This window comes from Meleagris gallopavo, chromosome 1, assembly GCF_905368555.1.
Source record: "Meleagris gallopavo chromosome 1, MGAL_WU_HG_1.1, whole genome shotgun sequence".
Lineage (NCBI taxonomy): Eukaryota > Metazoa > Chordata > Aves > Galliformes > Phasianidae > Meleagris > Meleagris gallopavo.
The window spans coordinates 176,234,837-176,257,769 of record NC_139404.1 but is presented as its reverse complement, the minus strand read 5'-3'; the positions used below and the strand labels follow the sequence as shown (position 1 = coordinate 176,257,769).

At 43.9% G+C, this 22,933-nt stretch overlaps 1 protein-coding gene across 5 annotated transcripts in view; it reads right to left on the bottom strand.

The window, feature by feature from the left end:
• ZDHHC20 (zDHHC palmitoyltransferase 20) overlaps positions 1–18,093 on the bottom strand; it is a 41,859-nt gene extending 23,766 nt beyond the window's left edge. For 4 of the 5 annotated variants that reach the window (XM_085216182.1, XM_085216183.1, XM_085216184.1 and 1 more), the window contains exons 1-2: positions 17,818–18,081; positions 1,538–1,564 (exon numbers count right to left, since the gene is read on the bottom strand). In XM_085216182.1, coding sequence (XP_085072308.1) covers positions 1,538–1,564; positions 17,818–17,935 — 145 coding nt within the window. In that variant the 5' untranslated portion in view covers positions 17,936–18,081. Of the gene's footprint in view, positions 1–1,537; positions 1,565–17,817 lie in introns of all 5 variants that reach the window. The other variant, XM_085216186.1, reaches the window with a different exon arrangement.
• Positions 18,094–22,933: the final 4,840 nt, after the last annotated feature.

Here is a 22,933-nt window from a genome sequence, read left to right as displayed (position 1 = left end):
GCATGCAAGTGACTGCTTTCCAAAGCCTAAGAAGCACATTTCACAGATACCACCTGTCTCATTAATTAATCAAGTATTTTTCTTCTCTGCTAGATTTGATCAGGCAGGCATTGCATTTGAATTAAAGCAGAGATCCAGTTACACTACATCGATGTCACTGCTCTACCACACTTTAACAGAAACACAGCCTTGCACTTCTAAAAGAAACTAGAAAGTGAAACTTCACTTCTAGTTAAACTAGAAAGTAAAAGCACAGCAGCCATCTGCAGGATTCTTTGCAGTTTTAATGAAGCCCAGCTGTGCTTTGTGATAAAAAAAACAAGCTGACACTGCTCCCATCTTAAAAAGCTTACAGTTTATTTTGGAGGTTTTCCCATTCTTTCACCTCCTCTTTAGAAGATAAAAGCAGACAGACTGCAGCAGGGTTACTCTGCAGTTTTCTCCTGGGTGCTCCCCTCCAGGAAGTGAACTGATGGGTTACTTTCAAGTTCCATGCTTTTTTGCAAAAATATTTAAAGAGATGAGAGCCTCTTCTGTAGAGTTGAGTGGTCTCAGCTTTGAGGGCAGCCTTTTCTGGGTAAACCTATGCTTAATATAAGACCATGACAACCCACTTGTGTTCCCTCACAAGCTGAAATGAATTTCCAAACATCCCAATCATTTGTGTTTCTACACAGTGCTTGGAAATTCTGGAATTGGGTGATTCTTCAGCCCAGTTTCTGACAACAACTAAAAGAACTGGCAAAACAAGAATGCTAGAATTTCTCTGATCAGTTTGAATCTCTGTAAATACACTCACTGTGACACATGCTTGCTAAAGACAATACTCAGTGTTAAGCAATTTTGTCAAACCAAAGCCTTAACCACTTTGCCTGGAAATGTAAAATACTGTATAGACTCCTTTGAAATAGCAGTGACTTTGCACAGCTCTAACCAGTCCTGAGGAATGGTGTTCTGAGGAATTTGGTAAGCTGCTGGAAAACAGCCAACAGTAGAACAATTCTTCAAGTCACGGGATACAAGGAGGACAGTAAGGTGAGTGATAGCAAGAAGAGTGGTCAGGCACCGGAATGGGCTGCTCAGATGGTGGCTGAGTCACCATTCCTGGAGGCGTTCAAGAAACATTCAAGCACGGTCCTATGGGACGTGGTTTAACGGGGAGATATTGGTGGAATGCGGACGGTCGGACTGGATGATCTTGGAGGTCTTTTCCAATCTTGGTGATTCTATGAATACACATCATCCTTTCAGGAATAAGCAGAAAACTGACTGCTGCAGTTCCTTCTTTCTTCTGTTCTCAGAAGGTACGCATTTAAAAATATTTGCGCACTTAAATCATAATACTCACAGGTCTTGTCATCACACCAAGCGTGCGGTACAAGCAGCTCAATATACTCATCCTCATAATATTTACCTTGTTTCTTAGCAATAAGCTACTTAACACTGAGCTCACACACCAAGCACATTTAAATACTACATCCCTTAAAACTCACGTACAACAAAACTACTCATAACAAAAATAATTAAAAAGCATTACCTTTTTCTGCAGTTGAAGAAATAGTAACTGGAAGAGAAAAAAAAAAGATACAAGGTAAGTAAATTTGTACTGAACAAAAAATTTGGTTAGAAGTGAGATACACAAGATGCTCACTTATTCCAAAGCATATTTCAGGTGTTAATAGAGCCTCCCTACACACTTCTGGGTAAAACAGGATTCCTCCTGCCACCCTCTAAGGCTTGGTGAGTCATGGAATAGCTGAAGAGATCCAGTCCCCTGCTTTAACCATCTGAGGATACTCCTTTTAAGAGAATTAGAACATAATTTATACAGGCTACCCTTCAGATATGCATCCAGCATGTTTTCTGAAGCACACTGGGAACCAGGCCAACAGACATACAGCAAGAAAGAACAAAATGAGATAAATGAAGTTCTGACAGAAGTCCCTGTGAAACTGTACGAGTTGCATGTAATCTCTAAGTTTATTTCCACCACTCCTCTCTTCCCTTGTCACAAGCTGTTTGACTTTCTTTTTCTTTTAACCTGAACTCCTGAGGCACAGTTAGAAACTCTCTACTTCCTTGACTTCTGCAACTTCATCTCTTTTTATCCCAACAGCAAATTCTGTTGTTGAAATCTGCCTTGGGTACTACCTGGCTGGTACATTCTCCTGCACTCACAGTTCTCCAAAACCTCAAAAGCCCATTGTTGAATAAGATGTTGGTCAGCGAGCAGCTGTACTCATTGGAACACTCTGCACCATGCGCCTTGCTGAGTCTCTTCCCTAGACACTGAATTCCTGAAATTCAATGAAGAAGGGATCCCTTCCTGACATCCGATATGGCAAATTAAATCTTCTGGTCACCAACACGAGCAAAAGGTCAGAGCACACCTTGCCTGCTGCCATCCACCTGCTCCACGTGGCCTCCTCTCTCTCAGCACTGACATTTGTAGTCTTCAGTCTGTGCGTCAGCTCAAAAGAACTTTTTCCTGATGCACAATAGAGACACAAATTCAAAGGGCTTCAGGATGTATTACAGACTTCAGAGCTACTCTGGTCACAGAGACAGCATGAGTCTTGCTTACCTGTAGGTATCTATGGCAAAGGGGCCTGCAGCCATATTACACAACTGTAATTCTTTTTATAGTCACAGACATACTGAGGTGATACTTCAATGCACAGGCTGAGCCCTGTTTGTTCAGATGTCAGTGATTTTTTTCCCCACTCCTTGAAGTACACTCTGTCTTGTCTATCCATGGAAGCCTCTACTTCAACTAAAGGAGGATAACCTTAAAGAACAGCATAATTTCACATTAGTTAGTACATTTTTGATGTGCACAGTTGCACAACCTCCTCTTGTGTTTCTGTCTAAAAGTAGGATACAACTCACACAGAAAAGCCCACCTGAAACACACATACCTGTAAAGTATGTACATGCATACAAGAACAAGTCCAACTGCATCATGAAACAGTTCAAGAACTGCTCCGCTGTATCATACAGATCTCAAGTTATATTCAGAGTAAATCCTGTGTTTTGGGTTGAAATTTTACTAAAGTGTTATTTCTCCAGTTCTGCATCAGCGTTAAAGTTTTTAAACAACGCAAATATAAAAACCATTAAAAAGGAGAAAGTTAAAACAACCTTGCTACATAGAGTTGTTTGCTTAACTAAAAAAAATAAATTAACAACAGTACTAAAAGTACATTACAGTAAGCTTTGCCTTTGGCTCCTGATGTATTTTAACATCTTGCTCACAGCTGGACAAACATGCATTTCCTTAGACAAGAAATATAAAAAAGTTCTTAATTATTCTCTAATGGGTTGTGAGAACAGTGTTATCTATAAAAACAGATTCATTTCTTCCTAGGTAATTCCGGTTAAAGCATTCCATAATCTGTTAACCTCATTTCTGCTCTCAGTACAGAGCTAAATGCTGAGCCAAATTTGATGCTTAAGGACTTAAAGTGCTGAACAGCCTTTACACACAGAGAGAAGCTTAAGATCTTATCACTTGTGAGACTTCATTTAAAAAAAACCTCTAGATAAACTTCATAAAAATTAATCGTAGCTTTAAGGAACCAAGAAGATAATTTTCTCATACTTATATTGGTCCCTTAGGAAAACAATTGTAGTTTGGCGAACTCCTGCAGTTTGAGGTAAAAGTGAACCCTAAAATACATGTGATTTTCATTCTTTCCTGTCATCCTTAAATTAAATAAATAAGACAGCTAGTTCTCTCTTGCCTCAGAAGTTATAGGATTCTGCTACTATTCCTTGCCTTTTATTCCTGCTGTCAGATGGACTCAACGAAGAGCAATCCAAGTATTTGTACAAAGTCACTCAGCAAATGGAAATCATCACATAAAGACCCTGTGAAATCACTCCAGTTAAACCTCCCTTTAAATAAGTTAATATTTAATCTTTACATAAAAGAGACCTGTAAGTGTTTGCTAGGCTGGCAACGTAACAAGCAGCTTTATGCCATCAAGAAATCAATTTCAGCTTTTGAACTCTGGTTAAGGAAGAAAACAGAACACAGCACTGCCATCACATCCCACCATCCTCAGCCTGCTGCTTCAGTTACAAGCTCACCTCCCTGGTTTTGGGTTTTTTCTCTGCTGCTTCTGAGTATTTAGGCCTTGCTGTCAATCTCCATTGAAATTTATATCAGTTTCAACTTTAAACAATTCTGAAATACATTTTTTGTTTGGGGAAACTGGATGGGAAAAATGAAGCAGCGCTGCCTTTTTGCTTATTCCTTTCTTGAACAAAATAAGCATTGCATATGATTTACACACTACCCTCAGGATACAACGGCACAGTTTATTACATTAGGTGCATTAAAACAAGTTAATGCCTTCAGCAAACAAACCAGTCCATATTTCAGAAATGTAAGTGCCACAAACCAGCCTTTCTTTGGAGAATTTCAAGATATATATCCATGTCATCTACTGCTTAGCTATAAAAGAAAATTGAGAGCAAAAGTATTCTTAGGATTGGCTTTTTAGGTTTCTGGTTCCTAGAGAAGCCTTAAAGAGTTCCAGCAAGATACTGCTAGGGAAAGATAAAAATACAATTAGACAGTGAAGGCTGCAGCTCACATGGCTGCAAAGCTGAGCAGCATACACTCATAAGCACACTGAGCAGCCTTGTAATTCCAAAGGATTCAGCATCTCCGTGTTACAGCTCTGTGCAGTCCCACCTGTCTGCTGCAGTGCAGAGCTGCCCATTGGTTATCTCAGATCTTCCCCAATTGCCCTCACCAAGGCTCAGGACAGTCTGCCTGTAAGGAAAAGGATGCTGGCCTACACAGATCCCTGGGCTGCTGCAAGCTGTCTGGGAATAAACAGCCTAACGTGTTGCCCCTGCAGCACTGGCAGCTTACATTGCAGCTCTCCATGCTGCAGAGTCACTGCAATAAGCAGCATGCAAAACTGAGCATGTGAGTCGTCTTTCTACAGAATGCCAACTCCCCAAACACACAACCCAGCCTTTTAATAATCTGTATTGAAATGTACTTTCTAACTTGGTCAACATGAAAGAGCAACAGAAGTTCCAGGTTTGACTTTAGCATAGGAAAAAGTTGCCTAAATTTTGATTTAGATGTTATCACCCTTAGCAGTGAAGACACCTCTTCCTTCAGTTCTCCCTTATGCCTCCTTGTAGCTTTGCACTGCTGCCTGTTATCTTCCATCTCACCTACGTCACATGAATCACAGAGGCAGAAGCCTACAGAATATCACAGGAAACAATTCTGCAGACATAGGGATGTTATAAACAGATGGCACTGGAGAAAGATGCCATTTGTCAGAAGGATTCTTCTTGGAGCACTGGTGACAGAGGTGTAAGCTTCAGAAAGCCTCGGAAAAGGTTTTAAGGAAACCTACCAAAGTAAGCTAAAGGAAAACACGTTTGCCCTCAACCTCGAAGGAAAACTGAACAGCAAAAAATCTCTCCACAAAACTCACACATGACATATCCACACTTCCTAAAAGGCATTGTCTAGTCCAAGCCACTCTTTGAGAGCCAGGTGTGTGATTTCCAGACCATGAAATCCAACAGCAGAAGTAGAGAAAAGGAAGAAGATTGATCTTGTTACTGCTGTGCTATGTGCCCTTCCTCCCTGCACAGCGCCTCCTGGCAGCAGTTATAGTTGGGGTATCACAGCCTCCCCAAGAATCTCAAGAGCATCTTCACATTTTGGCTGACTTTCCCTGTGGACAGAATAAAGTGCTAAACGTGCAACTTCATTCCTTCACTAGAGGAGTTACCAGACTGAAACCCAACAGAAACTTCCTTGAGGCATTACCATGCCTGCAAAGGCAAGCACCACTTATGTTATCTAACTTTGTGCTTCTTCAGAGAAGGGTGTTTAATTGGAGGATACAACTTGGATTTATAGTCATGTAATTCCTGTTTGCAAATGCAGACCTTCCTCATTCAAAAGAATATGGCAGAAATACCACTTACTGAGGTAACTGGGGCAGATGATGAGTCAATTTCCTCGAACAAACACACTTGCATCACAGACCCAGGGGCAGTGGCACAGAATGAGGTCTGTATCACCTCAGCACTTCTCCCAAAGCTCCGTGACTTTCCCACACCGAGCTCTTCCTCATTTTCTGATAGGCAGGCACCCAGCAGTGCGTTCCTCCCTCAGCAGCAGGGAGTTGTTTTTAGACAAATGATTCAAGACAACCGAGTTGACAGCACCACGTGGCCAAAAGCCAGCACAATAAAACACTGCCAGGTCTCTGCTGGAAGGCTGTGGCGGCCAGGAGCTGCATTACAGGTCTTGCCACCAGCTGGAACAAACAATCTCTGCATAAGTTTGGGTCACAAGGACCTAGCCCTGTTTTAGCTTCACACACTGCTAGACTGATTTTCAAAGAAAGCAAACAAACAAACCTCAGGATCTCCAGTTCTCCACAACACACTGCCAAATCATTCAGAAGGTAACATTTATTTAACCCACCACGTGCCTGCACATGGGCAGCATGGGCATACCAGGCCCAGCTCTAAGGCAGCAACACATGCCGGACATCTCTGCTGCAGGGGTGTAAGAAGTTACACCTTGCTGCATGCAGGCTGATCTGGTGCTGGCTCCTGCCAGCATCATTGCCACCAAATTTAGTGTGTTTGTGACGTTTATTGCTGCAGAACTCGAAGAATACTCACAGGGAAAGATAAGATGTGGTAACATTTCAAATACAGCAGTACAAGACGCACTGCAGACATCTTCTGTTATTTGCTCTCAGCCATGGCTACAATTGGTTGTATGGTTAAGAAAATATTAAGACAATTCTTAAACTATAGCAATTAATTTAGGGAGGACAGAGGCTTGCTGCCCAGGAAATGTTCTCTTATCACAAAAGAAAAAAGGCATTCATTCATGCAAGGTCTTTTTCAGCTTCAGTGCAGAGCATATGTGCATCAATACAAGTGGGGCTATTGGCATAATTGATACAAAATACTCCTTGGGTACCAAGCTACATTTAGCAATGAATTAAGCTTTGACAACTGAAAAGATTTCTCCCGCACACTGTGGGAACAGCAAATTCTGTGCTCCCAATGTCACAGCTCAAGAACACAGAAAGGCAGCCAACTTCTGGAAACCCACAGCATCCTATCCAAGACCCCCTGCTTCTGCCTCTACAAAATACTCTTACCATTTAAACCAAGGGTCTCATAATGGTTCTTACTGAGAGTGTTTAAATATTTTAAATGACTTCAAAGTTCGATGCTACACTTGGTTAGCATGTAGGAAGACGTGTCAGTAAGTCTTAAGCTCACAGCCCCACGCTCATGGCCACGCCAGGAATCAATGAGACACAGCACTGCGAGCTGCAGCAGCCTGAGTAACTCAGGGCCTTTTCTGGAAATAGCATCCAACATTAGCATCAGGCTGCAGCAACATACCAGGTTTGTTGTCTCCAAAAAGCTCTATTCCCTGAAAAGCTCTATTCACTTCTGATTTACCATAATTGCCCAAAGAAAGCCAATGCAACCTGATTTTCTTCAGCTATTTAATCACCAGTGCCACTGCTCGTTCTATTTGCATTTTGATTGATTTTAAACCTCAGCATTACTTCAGCATGGTTTTCTTAGCTACTTAGTAGAATAATTGGACTTTCTTCATTCAGATTTTTCCTCCAAAATAAAACCCCACTTTATCATAACAATAACAGCTTTATTGCCCAGCAGTTTGGAAGCTCTGCATTAAGTTGTTCTCAATATTGCCTTCAAGCTATTCTATAAAGCCAAAAGAAAGCCTAGTTTCTTCTTCAAGACAAAGAGAGCTATTAGCTGCACAAGGCAGTCCGATGCGCTCCTTCTGACACAGAAGGAATGGGAGAAAACATGGAAAGTCAGAAGCACCTGAGCTGATGTCCTCAGAACAAATTAATTACATTTACAATTGAAGGAGGGGTACTGACACTTGGGCCAAATCAAGCTCATTGTAAAACTACACTCGAGTATTTGTGTATTTATAAAATGGCCTTTTCACTTTGCAGTAACCCCACTTGGTTCTGTGGTTAAGGAGCGCAGGGGGATTGGACTCGATGATCTCTTCAGGTCCTTTCCAACCCCTGCAATTCTGTGAGGACACTTGCAAGAGATTTGAGACACAAATGAGAGCATCAGCTACTGCGGGCAGAGCATGGCAGCTGGTGTTGGGCAGCTGTCCTCCACAACATGAGTTGCTCTGCAGGTAATACTAGAAACCATCACTACATTTAAAGTAAACAATATAACCCAACGACATACAATTTGTTTTCTGAAAAGATTTTTTCAAGTAGGGTAATCATTTCTTTTTGGAAAAAAAAGCCCAAAACTACTCTTTATGGCTGTAACCACCTACACCTGCTGAGTGCCTTATGGTTCTGGCTGCTTCTAGTAAATCCATTTACTTCCAGTCTAGTTCTCAGAAAATAGAGAAACTGACTTTATTTAACTATTCCAAACAAGTTCTGAGGCATTATCAAAGGTGTGCAGAAGGATCAGCCAGCAGGGAGTGCAAACTCCAGACAGCTGCTGCAACCTTCAGACACAAACAGTCACCAAATGGCAAAAGAACTGTGGGCTGACTGTAGGCCTCAGCTTTGTTGGCAAGATATCCATCCGTCTCTGCATTTGGCTTCAAGTTCTTCTAAAATCAATTGCCTCCTTACTTCATTTCTGGCCCTGCAGCCAGTCCTTCTACTAGCATTAGGATAAAATCTCATTGCAAAACTCTGTGGATAAAAATCTCTTTGTAAATCTCATCAAAAAGTATTCAGCACTTGGTTTCTGAAAGAAAGATTTTGCTGCTGTCAAGTTCATCAAATAATGGGAGAAATCAAACTATCCAGCAAGCAACCCACTCACATGCATTACGTCACCAGATTCTTCTAATTAAGTTCCATCTTTTTTTAGTGCTGTTGGATAGGTTTGGTTGATCTTTGCCACTTGAGTTTAAATATGGATGTGTCTATGATGAAGAGAGCTCATTTTCTGCCAGCAACACATTAACAACATAGCAGTCAGTAATGTAGCCTCCACAAACTCCCATCAAGGTATCAGAAAGCCACACTTGTAAGCCCATTAAACTTCTTTAAAGTTTTGTTGTGAAAAACACATCATTTAAATCCACATCTATTAGCTGCGAGCGAAGTTAATGATGGGAAAATCATTAGAACTTGTAAATCTTGATATTTAATAGAATATTATTTTTATTATTAAAGTATTTAAAGAACAGATAAGAGTTCAAAGGCAGTACATGGCAATTTTAAGATTCTGTCCATGTACAGCTCATCAAGTTGGTTGATAACAAATGCTGTCACCTTTTAATGCTGGAGGCTTTGCTGCTTGTTCTGGCAAAACAAAATGTCACTCTCACTTCAACCTAAGGAAGGTTTAATTTTGAGATAAACCTTGACTGCAGCTTCTTCCTTATGTTTCTTTGGGAAAAAAAAAAGAAAAAAAAGAAAAAAAACCAGCAATGCTCACAGAAATACAACAGAAGAAGCAAATGCTGAAAAGGAGAAAACATCCAGGATAACAGGACAGAAAGTTTTGGCTTGAGGACAAGACTTGTTTCCCTCCATCCCCCCAGCAGATCTTATTTGACTGCTAGGCCACCTAGGAACATGAACAAAACAAGAGGCAGCACAAAGACTGCCAGAGCCACCACAGAGGGATTTTTGGATGCTCCAAAAAGATCCATACTACAGGTCTGAAAGTACTCCAGAGGCAGGAGGAAAAGCAAAGATACAAAAGAATAAAATCTATTGCCCATACAGCCCTCATTCAGTAAATACAGGTTAAAGCAAAAACAAACAAAAACTCAAACAAACAAAAAAGCCCCTCACACCTTAATCTCCTGATCTCTCCCCACCACCCCGAAAGGGAACAAACCACCAGCAACCAACACCTGCCTGCTGACCTCTCACCACATGTTCTTGGAAAGCATTAACTCAGAGCTCAGTGAAAGGTCAGTTGCACTGCCACAAATCTAAAACAGCGTGTGCCAAGCAAAGAAGCAGTGCTGCTGCTACACCTCAGAGATGCATTTAGGGCTCCCAGGGTAAAGCACTAGATGGAATGGCAGGACTGGCAAGCAGCCTAGCAAGAAGCAAGCGAGGAGTTTTGATGTATGCATCACTCCTACTAAGAAGACTGACTTCTGCTGCCATCCTTCTAGGACGTCACATGTAGTGACACAGCTGCAAGAGCACCTACATTTGCAAGTGAAGTACTGGAGAGTGGTGAATTAATAAGAAATAATGTCTGTAAAGAACAACAAATTATTGCCTCTGTAATAATAATTAGATAAGAAAAGGATAATTAGATCAGCCCTTCAAAGCTGTGGCTTCCCCAGCAGCTACACGGAAATGTGAACTGGGATGGGATCAGGAGGTGCAGCTGCTTGTCTGCAGACTGAGAGAAGTCATGCAGGGAAGAGAGCACTGTGGCACAGCAGGTGGGAGCCAAGGCACAGCTGCACACAGCTCACGCCCTGCACATGCCCCACAGCTCTCCCAGACCTCACTGTCTGCTTGCAGTCATGCCTTTCCTTCTCCCAACAGCTTCTTGGCAAAGTAGACTCCAGTTGCTCTGCACGTTTGGGAAGATGGGAGAAACACAGGATCATTCCAAGTTTGAGAATGTCAGGAGGAAAAGCCAAACAAAAGAGAGAAGATAAGCAATTGGCTCAATTGGCTTTTGCTCTTTCTTTTGTTAAACGTCTAAATTATGAATTATTTAAAATGTTCAACCCATCCTCTGCACCAGTCACTGCATTATTCTAGCAGAGAATCCTGTAACACAGCCAGTAATATCCCTTTGTGCAATCAATAGGCTGAACTCCAGCTTTTTGTAAATTTTAATATTGAAAAAGAGAAAATCATGAAATTTAAGTAGTGCATTAAAATGATTAAAATATACAGACACAAGATCTCTACAAAAAGCCTATGCTCAACTTGCTGCCTTTTCCAGCTATTATTAAAAAACAAACTAACTCCTCCCCAGAATTCCATGTTACTGACCAGATTTTCAGATCAGAACAGAAACAAATACACTTCGCTTCTCTTTCAATCCAAATTTGACAGACCTAAAAGCAATGGCTGCTTGTCAAGAGCAGCAGCACGGTAATGGGTTCTCCACACGCACGCTAAGAAGAAACTGTGGCTGAGGCATTTAATGGCAGTTTAGAATTTAACACAGACAATCGTAAATCAGCTTATAAAGTAACTCTGTCTAGTTCACTTCAAACAAATCAAGTTTATTCCTTTCAAGGAACAACCTCACATTTCATCTAAATTACGTTTCCTTGTCTCTGCAGTGGTAGCTTGCCTAATTCCCACTGAATTATTGCTTTCATCTCTAAATAAGAGTTTTTCTCTCTGGAGACAGACATCAGAACACACAACCCGAAAAGCACAAACAAGAAAACCCGTGTGAAACCACACTTGATCACTCTGTAAATCACATGATCAAAATGGCTCAATGTTTCCCATTTAATTCAGTGCTGCACCATATATAGCATCAGAGGGAGAGCGTTACAGAAACTGCAGAGGCAAGGCATGCTGCTCTCATGATCAACTGATCTTGTGAGCAAGTTCTCTTTGACAATCTTGTACCCATAACACAATTTTAATAGTCAAAAGAGAATGCAAATGAGGAACAGATGAGCCGTTTGGTCTTTTGAAAGAAAGGATAAGCAGATGCTTGATATGCTGCAGAGGAGGAACTTGATTTTTAGCACAGATAAGAAGAGACAGAGGTTCCAACAGGAGGCATTGCACAGACTGGGGGTGGGGGAAAAGCAGTGGAAAGGTCTTTTTTCTTTCCTGGCACTGGACAGGAGGAGTTAAGGGCGCCCCACAGAAAACAATCCGGCAACAGCACAGAAAGTGATATTATGGAAGTGGCTTGAAGAGCAGATGTGTTTGTTGGGGCTGCATTGCTCCTCTTACACTCAGAGCCATCCAGTACTGATTCAGCTGATGCAGGACAGTGCCTGTCATTACCTGTCAAATGTTCCTGCCAGACATCACACATGCTAACAAAATGGATACTCCAAATGGAATAGTGTTTGTAACACTGGGAATGAAAACACATCTCAAACCAGCTACTGAACAGTTGTTAAGACAGTTCAATAAATACTTGGATTAACACAAATATATTGACTGGACGAACCCTGAGCATTTACAGACTCATGTTTACACAGGCAACTGGGATTCCTCCCTTCCCTCTTTTTCACCTAAATCGTCTCATACTACCCCAGCCCTTTCAGACTAAGAACAAAAACTTCATGGGCCACATCTAGAAGGTGAGGAGGAAATGCCCCAGTGAAGGCAGCGCTGATCACAACTACCGCAGGACAGTAACACATCACAGCTCCTGCACTGGCTCAGATGGCTGTGCACAGCTCCTTGCCTTCCTTAAAACCCTGCTCCAAAGCCATCGCAGCCAATGGCCAATTTAGACCAACTCTGGGAGCTCGGTGGAGATCTCGTGCCCAGTGGATAGCTGTACATTTCACCAGAACAGCTGGATAGGTAGAACAGACTGGCTGCACGCTCACTGATAGGAAATGGTTGCACAGCTTTTCCTTTTCAGACTTTTCCGCTTTTCCATCCAGCCCACTGACAGGCAGACCAACCCCAGACCGGCCTGCACACCGTGCTTCCTGACCAACCGGTGACTAGAGATCACAGAGAGATACAAACATGCAGCGCCGCTGGGAACAGTTTAGCAAATAAAAGGGAAACGCGACACTGGAGGGCAGGGTCTGCTCACTGCACAGGGGGCTGGGAGCGGGCAGGGTGCAGAGCAGGCAGAAGAGGAAAGGCAGAGACACAAGACAATTTCCCCAAAACCAGGCTGAGCTCCTGCTCTTGGAATGGTATTTTTGTTGTGTTGTTTTTTTTTTTTCTCTCCAGTAGGAGAATGCCAAGTGAGCAGATTTCATACCATATAAAGGGCACATGGCCACCCGTCCCTATAAAGCAATAGGACCAAAGAAGAACCAAATAAGAATGTTGATAATCTTTCTGCTCAAGCTAAGCATCTGGTTTTCCAATACACTTGTATCCAGTCTGAGCACCTCACAAGGAATTCTACTTATTCATAACAAGAGAAGAGGCTCTCACTTAAGATGACAGGAGGCATGCTCGGGCCAAGGCACTACAACAGAACTAAGTGCATCCAAAGCAGGTTTTTTTATTCTTTGAAATTCACAAGGCACGTAAGCACTGTTAACTATTACTAATAATCTAATGTGCTTAATTAGTTAGCTATTAGCTAGCTCTTGAAGAAGAACCCCTTTTCCAATGGGAATGGCTTTGCACACACCATACCAATGCTGTACCTGTGTGCCGATCCCATTGCTGCTGTCAGAAATCAGGTTACTGAGCTGCTGCTGTTTGTACCACATCACTCTGCTTGTTAACTGCTGCATTAACATTTTTAGTAGAGATTTCTTCCAGAGGAGGCAGATGGAATTACCTGCCTTCTGTTTATACAACAGATTCTTCAAATGGGTGCATTACAACACATCACTGAGTGTTTCTCATGTGCTTTGGGGAAATCAGAGCTATCTTCCTGCTTAAAAGGGCTACTGCAGTCAATACAACAGTGAAGGAGTTAAATGTGCACCAGTAACACTAAATTATGAATCCCAAGTTACAAACTGCTGTTTACCAAGATTTGAGACATATTAGACATTAAAAAAGCAAAGTGCTCAGGAACTAGATGTTGAGAACTAGACAAAATAATTTACTCTCACATCTTTCAGAAGTCACTGCCTTCCAGACTTTGAGGTGTTTCAAGCACGGAAACACGAATACAAGACTAGTATGTTCATAAAACAAGCAGTTCTCCTTAGAACGCCACCCAGGAGAAGAGTCAGGATGACAACATACAATTTTAGCTATAGAAACAAAACGCTACCTGTTTTCTTTACAAGTTGTTTATTTTTTTTTAAATAAGGCCAGCTAACACACCTTAATTACAATCTGCAGGCAACTCAGCCAAAGTTAACATCTTTCTCTTTTTCTCTGTGCACACTGTACTACCAAATTCTGCAAGCATCCTAGTAAAAAAAAAAAAAGGGGTGCCTGTATGAAACAGCCTGGCTTCATCCACCAGCTTCTGCTGTGTACATCAGAACAGTGACTTCTAATCAAGGTGTAGCCAGTTGGTATTTAAGCTGCTCACCTACAAAAGGGATTGGAGAATGGTGGGATAGGCAGTGAGAGGCAAGTCACCCAAAAGTGAAATGAGCCCCATGAGAAGAGCTCTGGTCATGCTGAACATGACCTTCTGAGGGGATGTGGTAAGCAGAAAGAATCAGTTCAATTCATTAACAATATAATACCACCACTGTTTACGAAGGCAACGTTAAAAGCAAAACATGTTTTGACAAGGAGAAGGAAAACAATAAGTGGTTTTAAACTAATGAAAAGCCATTTTGCAGCACCCACTATGTATTTCTAGGTGTTTTCTTGCATACAGAGCTCCGTGCAAGTTATACTTAGAAAGAAAAAACCAATCTACTAAGAAAGCACTAATTCACGCTTTTCTAATTTAAAGCATTTAAAGAAAATCTGAATAAGTCACTGCCTCGAGTCGTTTCCATTTTCTTCAGCTATATGCGTTCACAGAGTTTTTCCACAACAGTTTCCTCAACTTCCACGCATTTGGTGAGAAATGGCTGTTGCCATCTTTCCAGTTGGTCAGTAGCCAGATTACCAGATGGATCACAGCTACACAGCAGCAGTGGTCTCAAACAGCCAGCATTCACCAGTTTGGCCCAGCAACGCTTCAGAGAAATACACCAGTGCAGGCAGTCTCTATAGAACAACAGAACAGCTCACACTGAGAACCTCCTTTCGCCTCACCGACATCATTCCTTCCTGGTGCTCACAGGCAGCACATAAGTAATATAATTCATGGTTGTAGAAGCAGCATAGCCAAGTAAATACATGCCGGTGGTGAATTACAGAGCGGGGCCAAGGCCCTGAACCACCAGCAGCAGGACATTGAGCAATATGGGAATGTCCCAGTGCAGGAGGGTGGGGCAAGTTCTACAGTGAAGCAAAACTGAAAGAAAAAGGGTGACATGTAAAAGAAAGCAATCTCAGCTTTACAACCATTTTTTACTTTGATTAAGAGTATTTTATACTACTGCATTAATCTTGGCTTCCCAGTAGAAGAACTGAATACATATGTTTAACCCTTAATACAAGGCTGGGACTTGAGAAAAAAACTGCACTATAACAGGATAGAAGAAATAGTTGGGGAGAACACAAAGCCTTTCTTTCTTCCTGTTTCCTTACTAGCATCAGATCTTAACAATCTGCTAACCTTTAACAATAACCTTGGGAAAAAACACTGACACCTGGGTGGTTGTAATTTCTGTTTTACTCAAGTAAGTTGATCTGTTTCACCTCCTCCCTTACAAAACTTTCCTTGTTCCATCTGTCTTTTCCTCACCCAGATGCACAACAGGCCATAAGCCCCACTTCTGCACCTGCTATATGGGCACATATGCTGAGACTGCCACTTCATTCATTAACAGCGCATTAAAGGCAAGTCCTTGCTTCATAGTGCACACTGCAGTAGTTTTCAAACCAAAATAAAACATGGAGTACAGGGAGAAAGTAAACATACCTGCCAAGAGAAACAGAAAACTGTTGTGCTCTAAATCCTCTCCATGCTGGAACTCAAACAGAGTAACAGAAGAGCATTGGGGGGAGGAACAACCCAAAACCTCATAAAACGCTTGAAATACATCTTTCTTGTCCCTTGAGATGAATTTTCATCACATGCATAAACAAAGTTCAACAGAAGGTTAAAAGCAAGAATAATAATTATTTAAAAAAAATCGATCAGAAAAAAAGTCATAGAAAAACAAATCATGGTCAGCAACCATCACTTTGACATTAAACAACTGTAGGATTCAGAAACAGCAATAAAAATCAATAGGTAATTTTCTTACTGAATGACCATTTTTTCCTAATAGCCTGTATCTGCAGACACTGAGAATAAAGTTGATTTGCAAGCGTCAGACGTCTAGAAATCAGATTTATAGATGTGAAAGTTCTTGCATAAATAGCAGCCAGCCTTTTCAACTGTTTGCACACAAATGAAATCCTGCTGAATTTGGAAGGATTCCGCAGCTTCTCTGTGTCTGCAAAGGTCTTCCATTAGATGGGGGTCAAAGATTTATCTCTGGACAAAATTACTCAGCAGCATCCAGCCCTGACCCACTCTGTGATTAGGGCACAGAGCTGGGACTTGGGAGATGGAAGATCCATCCTGATTCAGCCAGAGAGCACCAGTGCAACCCTGGGCAAGTTACTTTGGCTCTTGAATTTCTGATCTTTATTGATGAAAAGAAACATATACCCCGGTCTGCCTTTCATCATGTTGGACTTCATATCACATCTGTAAAATATAAGTCTAGAACTCTACACAGCCCCCTCAGCACTGCTCTAAATCCATGCCCCCAAACTCCGTATTAGAGACTACCTAAAATCTGATTCCAAGTGTTTATAGTTTTAAGCCCTATTTCCCAAAAATAACAGCACTATTTACTCAAACAAGCGGACTACTAAACCACAGCAATCTGACACATTTGGGTGCAACTCTTTCATGTCAGCATTTCGTGTAATACCTCAGTAAGCACTCCTTTAGAATTATATTTCTACTACTTTATGTCCAAATATTTGCTTGCTGCTTATGCTACATGCCATTCCACATATGTTAACAGAAAGGTTGTAAGAGACAGAATTTCAGAAGTTGCCTGAAAACTAAGTATTGCAACAAACAAACAAACAATTCTGATTATTTCCAAAGAACAGATATCTTTACAGGTTTCATCAAAGTACATTCGAGCGCTTTATTTCAAGTCAGAGTTATGAAAGCAAGTACTTCACAGAAACAGAAGTATATGGACAAAAGCACACCTAAGCACATAGCTGAAAATAGTTCTTCACTCTTCTGTGGTATATTTTACCTTCCTTGCTTTAAAATACTGAGCACCAAGTGATGTGTTTCTTAGATTTCCTACATTGCTACCAAACCCCAGCAAGGCTGGTGAATGCAGCACATCCCTGTGCGTCTCCATTTCCCCTGAACGGGTGAACATCCTCCCGAAGCAGACTTAATTTCCTCCTATAGACAGAACAGGGTACATATCATCCTGACTGACACCGACCACAAATCAGATTTCCACGAGGATGAACCCTACCACCACAGCCTTGACGCAGCCCGACAAACCCCTAAGCCCCAAATCCCGCTTAGGGAGGATGTTTTCAGCCTAATTACACCTCCGTGACACCGGACCCCGGCAACGTTAATTAAAAGGGGAGTGGGGGGGAATACAACTCAACGCGCTCAAGGAGTTGTCGGGTACGCGAGGAAGTTCCAGATCGGCTCAAAGCGAGCGAAATAGAAAGAATAGGGGGAAACGTCGCCTGAGCAGCCGCAGCTGTGAGACGGAATCCCGCCCGGGCTCCAGAGCCCCCAACCCCTCCCCGGGGCTCCGCCGCCATCAGGCGCCTCAGAACGGGCAGAGCCCACCGGGACCCCTTCCCGCCCTCCGACGGGAGGCGGCAGGTCAACCCGGTTCCGGGGACAGCCCCGGGCCGGGGGGTGTGGGGCGGGGGGGAGGGGGAGAGAACAAGACCGCTCCGAACGAACGCCCGAGGGAAAAGTGACCCCCCTGGGCTCCCCAGTGCTGCAGCGCGGGGCAGAGCTCCCCAGCAGGGCGGCGCGGGGTCCCCCTGCCCGGCTCTCAGCCCGCCCGCCCTCCGTCCCCGCACTCACACACACACAGCTCCACCACGTAGGCGTAGTAGGACCAGGCCACGACCAGGGCGATGAAGACCACGGGCACCCAGGCCAGCACCCTCTGGCAGCACTTGAGGACGTGGGACGGCGCCATCTTCCCCCCGCGGTCGCCGCAGGAGGCATCGGCGCCGGCACTGCACGGGCGGCGGCTGCAGCAATTGCCGCCGCTGCGGAGCCGGCCCCGGGCGGCGCGGGCAGGCCCTGGGCGGGCCGCAGTGGGCGGGAGATGGGCGGCCCCGCGCCCGCCGCCTCCTCCTCCTTCTTCTGCCTCCGGGTGGCTGAGCCCCGACGGCGCGTGTTGGTGCGGCGTCCTGCCCGGCTCACGGGGCGGTCCCTGCGCGGCAGCCTCCGGCCGCCGTCACAGCACAGCGTGGGACATCCCTCCGGCCGTCCGGGTCGGCTGCGCTGGTCCTGCCCCTTCCCAGCTGCTGCGTACCTGCCGCCTCTCCCGGCAGGGCACTTCGAGAAGCTGAACTCTGCGCAGCTCTGCTCTGCGACATCGGCATTATTCTCACCCTGAATCCAAAGCACAACGCCATCCACTACCGGGAAGGACGTGAACGCCGTCCGAGGGCAGGGCGCTGCCACGGCCTCGGGTCACGGCCCCGTTCCCACCCGCCGTCCACTCACGGCAGTCTGTCGCGGCGCTCCGGCACCACCTGGCGGCGGCCGCGCTGCAGCACGGCACTGCGGGGTTACGCGGGTTCCTCACGGCGTGGGATCGGCCGAGAGCAAAAAATGAGCAAATAAATGCGACCGACCGATGAGGGGCTTGGTGGGGAGCGCAGCGTGGGGCAGCTGTGTGGAGTCGGTATGGTACCTTCGCAATCACAGTAGCAGTGAAGGGGCACAGTTCTGTCAGCCTGTGTGTGGCACAGGTTGAGCCACTGAATATCAAACAGCTGGTATTCATCCTGTAATATATGGGATGAAATTGGGAACTGGACTGTCAAAAATGAATTTTTCTGAACTATGTTGGGTATTAGGTTGGATGTTAGGAAAAATTTCTTATCAGGAGGAGTGGTGAGGCAGTGGTACAGCTGCCCAGGGAGGTGGTGCAGTCACTGCCCCTGGATGTGGAAATGTGGAGATGTGGCACTTAGTGGTGTGGTTAGTGGGGATGGGTTGATGGTTGAGTCCAACCTCCAACCTTAGTGGCCTTTTCCAACCTTAATTCTATGATTCTGTGCTCACAGCATGCCCCTTCCATACCAACCACCTGGCACTGTCTGGCATGCTGACTAGCTGGTGAACACTGTGGAAAGAGTACACAGTGACATTCAGTGGTCCTGTATTTTTTTGGTGATGAAATGCTCACAGCTAAGCTAAAGAAAATGAGAGGAATTCTGAATCCCATATATGATAACTGTGTAACACGCTGTGGGTGGTTATCTGTTGCAGTGTCAGTCATAACCAGCTGGGACACCCAAAAGTAACATGAGGCAAAAGTGACTGCCAAACAAGCAGAAAATACCTCTTAGATATCAAATTCAGGAATCTCCAGTTGTTCACTGTACCAAGCATAGCCACTGGCAATGGAAACATTGACCCAGTGGTTGGCTGCTTACTTAGAATCACAGTGTCATAGAATATCCTGAGTTGGAAGAGACCGATAAGGATCCCTATGAAGAAAGGCTAAGTGAACTGGGTCTGTTTAGCCTTGAGAAAAGACGACTGAGAGTGGACCTGATCCAGGTTTATAAATATCTGAGGTGTGGCGGCCATGGTGGTGAGGCCAGTCTCTTTTCAGTGGTACGTGGAGACAGGGCGAGGGGAAACGGACATAAGCTGCAGCATAGGAAGTTTCGCACGAATGTGCGTAAGAACTTCTTTGTGGTGAGGGTGACGGAGCACTGGAACAGGCTGCCCAGGGAGGTTGTGGAGTCTCCTTCTCTGGAGATATTCAAGTCTCGCCTGGACGCCTACCTGTGCGACCTGGTGTAGGGAACCTGCGTTGGCAGGGGGGTTGGTCTCGATGATCTCTAGAGGTCCCTTCCAACCCCTACAAATCTGTGATTCTGTGATCATCAAGTCCAACCCCTGGCTCCACACAGGATAACCCAAAATCAAACCTTATGTCTGAGAGCAGTATCCAAATGCTCCCCGAGCTCCAGCAGCTCAGGGCCTGTGCCCACTGCCCTTTGGTGCAGAACCTTTTCCTAACTCTTAACCTGATCCTCCCCTGACTCTTGTAAATAATTAGTTTCTTTCTCATGAGCAGTGCTTTAGAGAGGTGCTGTTTTCTGAGGGTCACTGGGATGGTGACCTCCTTATTAAAGGAGGGGTGTGAGCTATGGAATATAAAACTGTCAGCAGTGGGATATACAACCCTCATCACCCTATTGGAAGTCTTGGGTACAGGGCTGTTGGAATTTGAATTACAAGGAAGATGTGTACATACAGTGTGAACATTTTTCTACCCAACCACTTTTGGAAGTGAGTAACTTCACAGCATGTGTGATCTTCATCCTGCACTGAGCCCTGAGTGCCACACCACCATCGGTGGGAATGGGCCAGAATAGGTCTCCAGGGAGGTGCAACTACAACCAGCTTGTGCTGAGCCTGTGGTGCCTGTGGCTGCTGTTACTGCCCTCTAACACTGCTTTCATCCTTCTCCTCGACTTTCGTAATAATATCGTAACTCTTTATAAGAAGTAGTGAATATGAATTACAAAGCCAGTGACAGCTGTATAAGCCTAGGAGAGATGATTTTTGACCAGCTATTGCCAGCAACATTTCTGTCAGTGTTTCCATCCTAAGGGGAACTGAAGTAGAAATGAATCAAAGAAAGATGCTGACAAGTCTGGGAGGCACTGGGAGGGCTGCTTGTCCTAGATGTGTGCTTCCACCCGAGGAATTGCACTGCATAAGGACCACTTGGCTCAGGGAGTAACATCTTCCACTTCTCAGAGCCATCTGGGATGTATCTACTGAGCAGAAAAGAACTCCTTAAATGGATGCTGGGCAGAATGGAAGCAAGCTCTGCTAGAAGTGACTGTGTGTCTGCTTGGCTTTGAAGCACTGCACTACAGCTCATATGAGGTCATCCCATAATTGTCAAGAAGCAAAACCCAGGTGTCTCTGGTCCATTTCACATGCCCCTGTCTGGCTGCCCACCTGCTTTACCTACATGAAGATCTCTGTGAGAGCAGTGAAATGTACCTTTGCAGCCCCTGCTCTGGCAGGGGTCTCCTCCACAGTCTTCCAGAAGTTTGTTGGTCTGTTTACAATAAACAGTTCACACAACTTAGCAGGGAAAAAGTGGAAAAATTTACTGCACTGTAAATTACTGCATCACCTCTTACAACATTTTTTTTTTTTTAATTGAAAAAAATATATAGTTATACATCTGCTGTCCTTTTGGAAAGCTGCCTTACAGCAAAACACAGCAAACTCTCCTTCAGATGTTCTCATTGTTCTCTTTAGCCTTCATCTTCATAATTTCATTTCAATTTTGCTCCAGTGTTTCTTTCCTCTGAGGGCTATGAACAAGCCATGACCTGACAAGAAGCAACCCAGCATCCTCTTAGGTGGAGGTTGATGCAAAATAATAATGTGGCTCATTAGGAATCTTTTCTATTTGTTCTAGGTAATAAACAGACAAATCAATTTCTGTAGGCTTAAATTCTGATATATGCATAAAACCAAAGGAGATGGCTCAAGTACTTGCTCTCTGCATTCCAGTGCAGCTCATGTAATCTTGTATACATTAACTGTGAGTGATTAGTTGTCCTTGTTTGCATTGGGTCAAATCCTAAATTGCAAAGAACTTGTTTTGTTCAAACAACATTTGAAACATTTAATTTCAGCTGTGTTGATTTATTCCTTGCTTTCCTAGCATCCTTGTGTTCGGTCATGTTCATGTCTCCTAAATTATAGTTTGAATTCTCTTTTCTAAAGACCAGCTGCAGAGCATTTTGCTATCCTTCCCATTCAGCAGGGAATACAATCAGCTGTACTGTGACTCAGCTCCCATTGCTTTAGGAACCACCTTGTGTGGTTTATTTAAGAGACACACACTTTTTAGTAATGTTTGCTCCTTCTAATAGTATCAATTTCAAAGTAGATTAAAACACAGTAAGATGCCACATAATTAAAAAACTACTCTGAAAAGAAAAAAAAAAAGCACACCAAAACACTGTATTGACAAGTCTTTAAAACTGTTCCTGAGAGTTTTCACTCTTCCAAGAAAACAGCACTTCAATTTATAGAAAAAAAGCCCAAATGCAAGTACTCTTATGTAGGATCCATTAAAGCTTATGAACAAAGAAGGCATTGCCAAAGTACAAGTCTGGCGACAGGCTCATCTTCTGTGCTCCCCCTGCAGTTCATGGAGAAGGACCCAAGGGAACGGCCTGGGGCTGCATTAGGGGAAGGTCAGGTTGTAAATCAGGAAAAGGTTCTTCACCAGAGGGTGGTCAGGCCCTGGAACAGGGCCCAATAGTCATGGCACTGACAAGAGGTGTCTGGGCAACGCTCTTCAGACATATGGTCTGATTTGTGGGTGGTCCTGTGTAGAGCCAGAAGCTGGATTTGATGATCTTTATGGGTCCCTTCCAACTCAGGGTATTCTATGTTTCTATGACAAGGACAGACTCTTCAGAGGATGTTTTGGCACTTGCTGGTGTCTGAAATCCCACACATTTCTCTGCTGTGACTACAGAGTCTCCTTTCTCCCCAATTTTCCTGACTGGGAGCATTTGATATGAGGCCAAAGTGAATCTCACATTTTGCCAAATGCAGAGTGTGTTCTCCCAGAGCCTTCAATCTTTAAGTTTGCCAGAGTGTCCCAGAGCCTTCCTCCCTTTAAGTTGCACCAGGGAAAGTTCAGGTTGCATATCATGAAAAATTTCTTCTCGGAAGGAGTAGTGAAGCAGTGGCACAGGCTGCCCAGTCTCTGGAGTCACTGTCCCTGGAGGGATTCAAGAAATGTGGAGATGTGGCACTGAGGGACACAGTTAATGGGCATGGTAGGGACATGCTGATGGTTGGACTGGATGATCCTAGTGTTTTTTTCCAACCTTAATCATTCTATGATTTGATTTCCACATCAGTTGGTGGGGAAAGGCAGGCCACCATCAGCTGGAGCAGG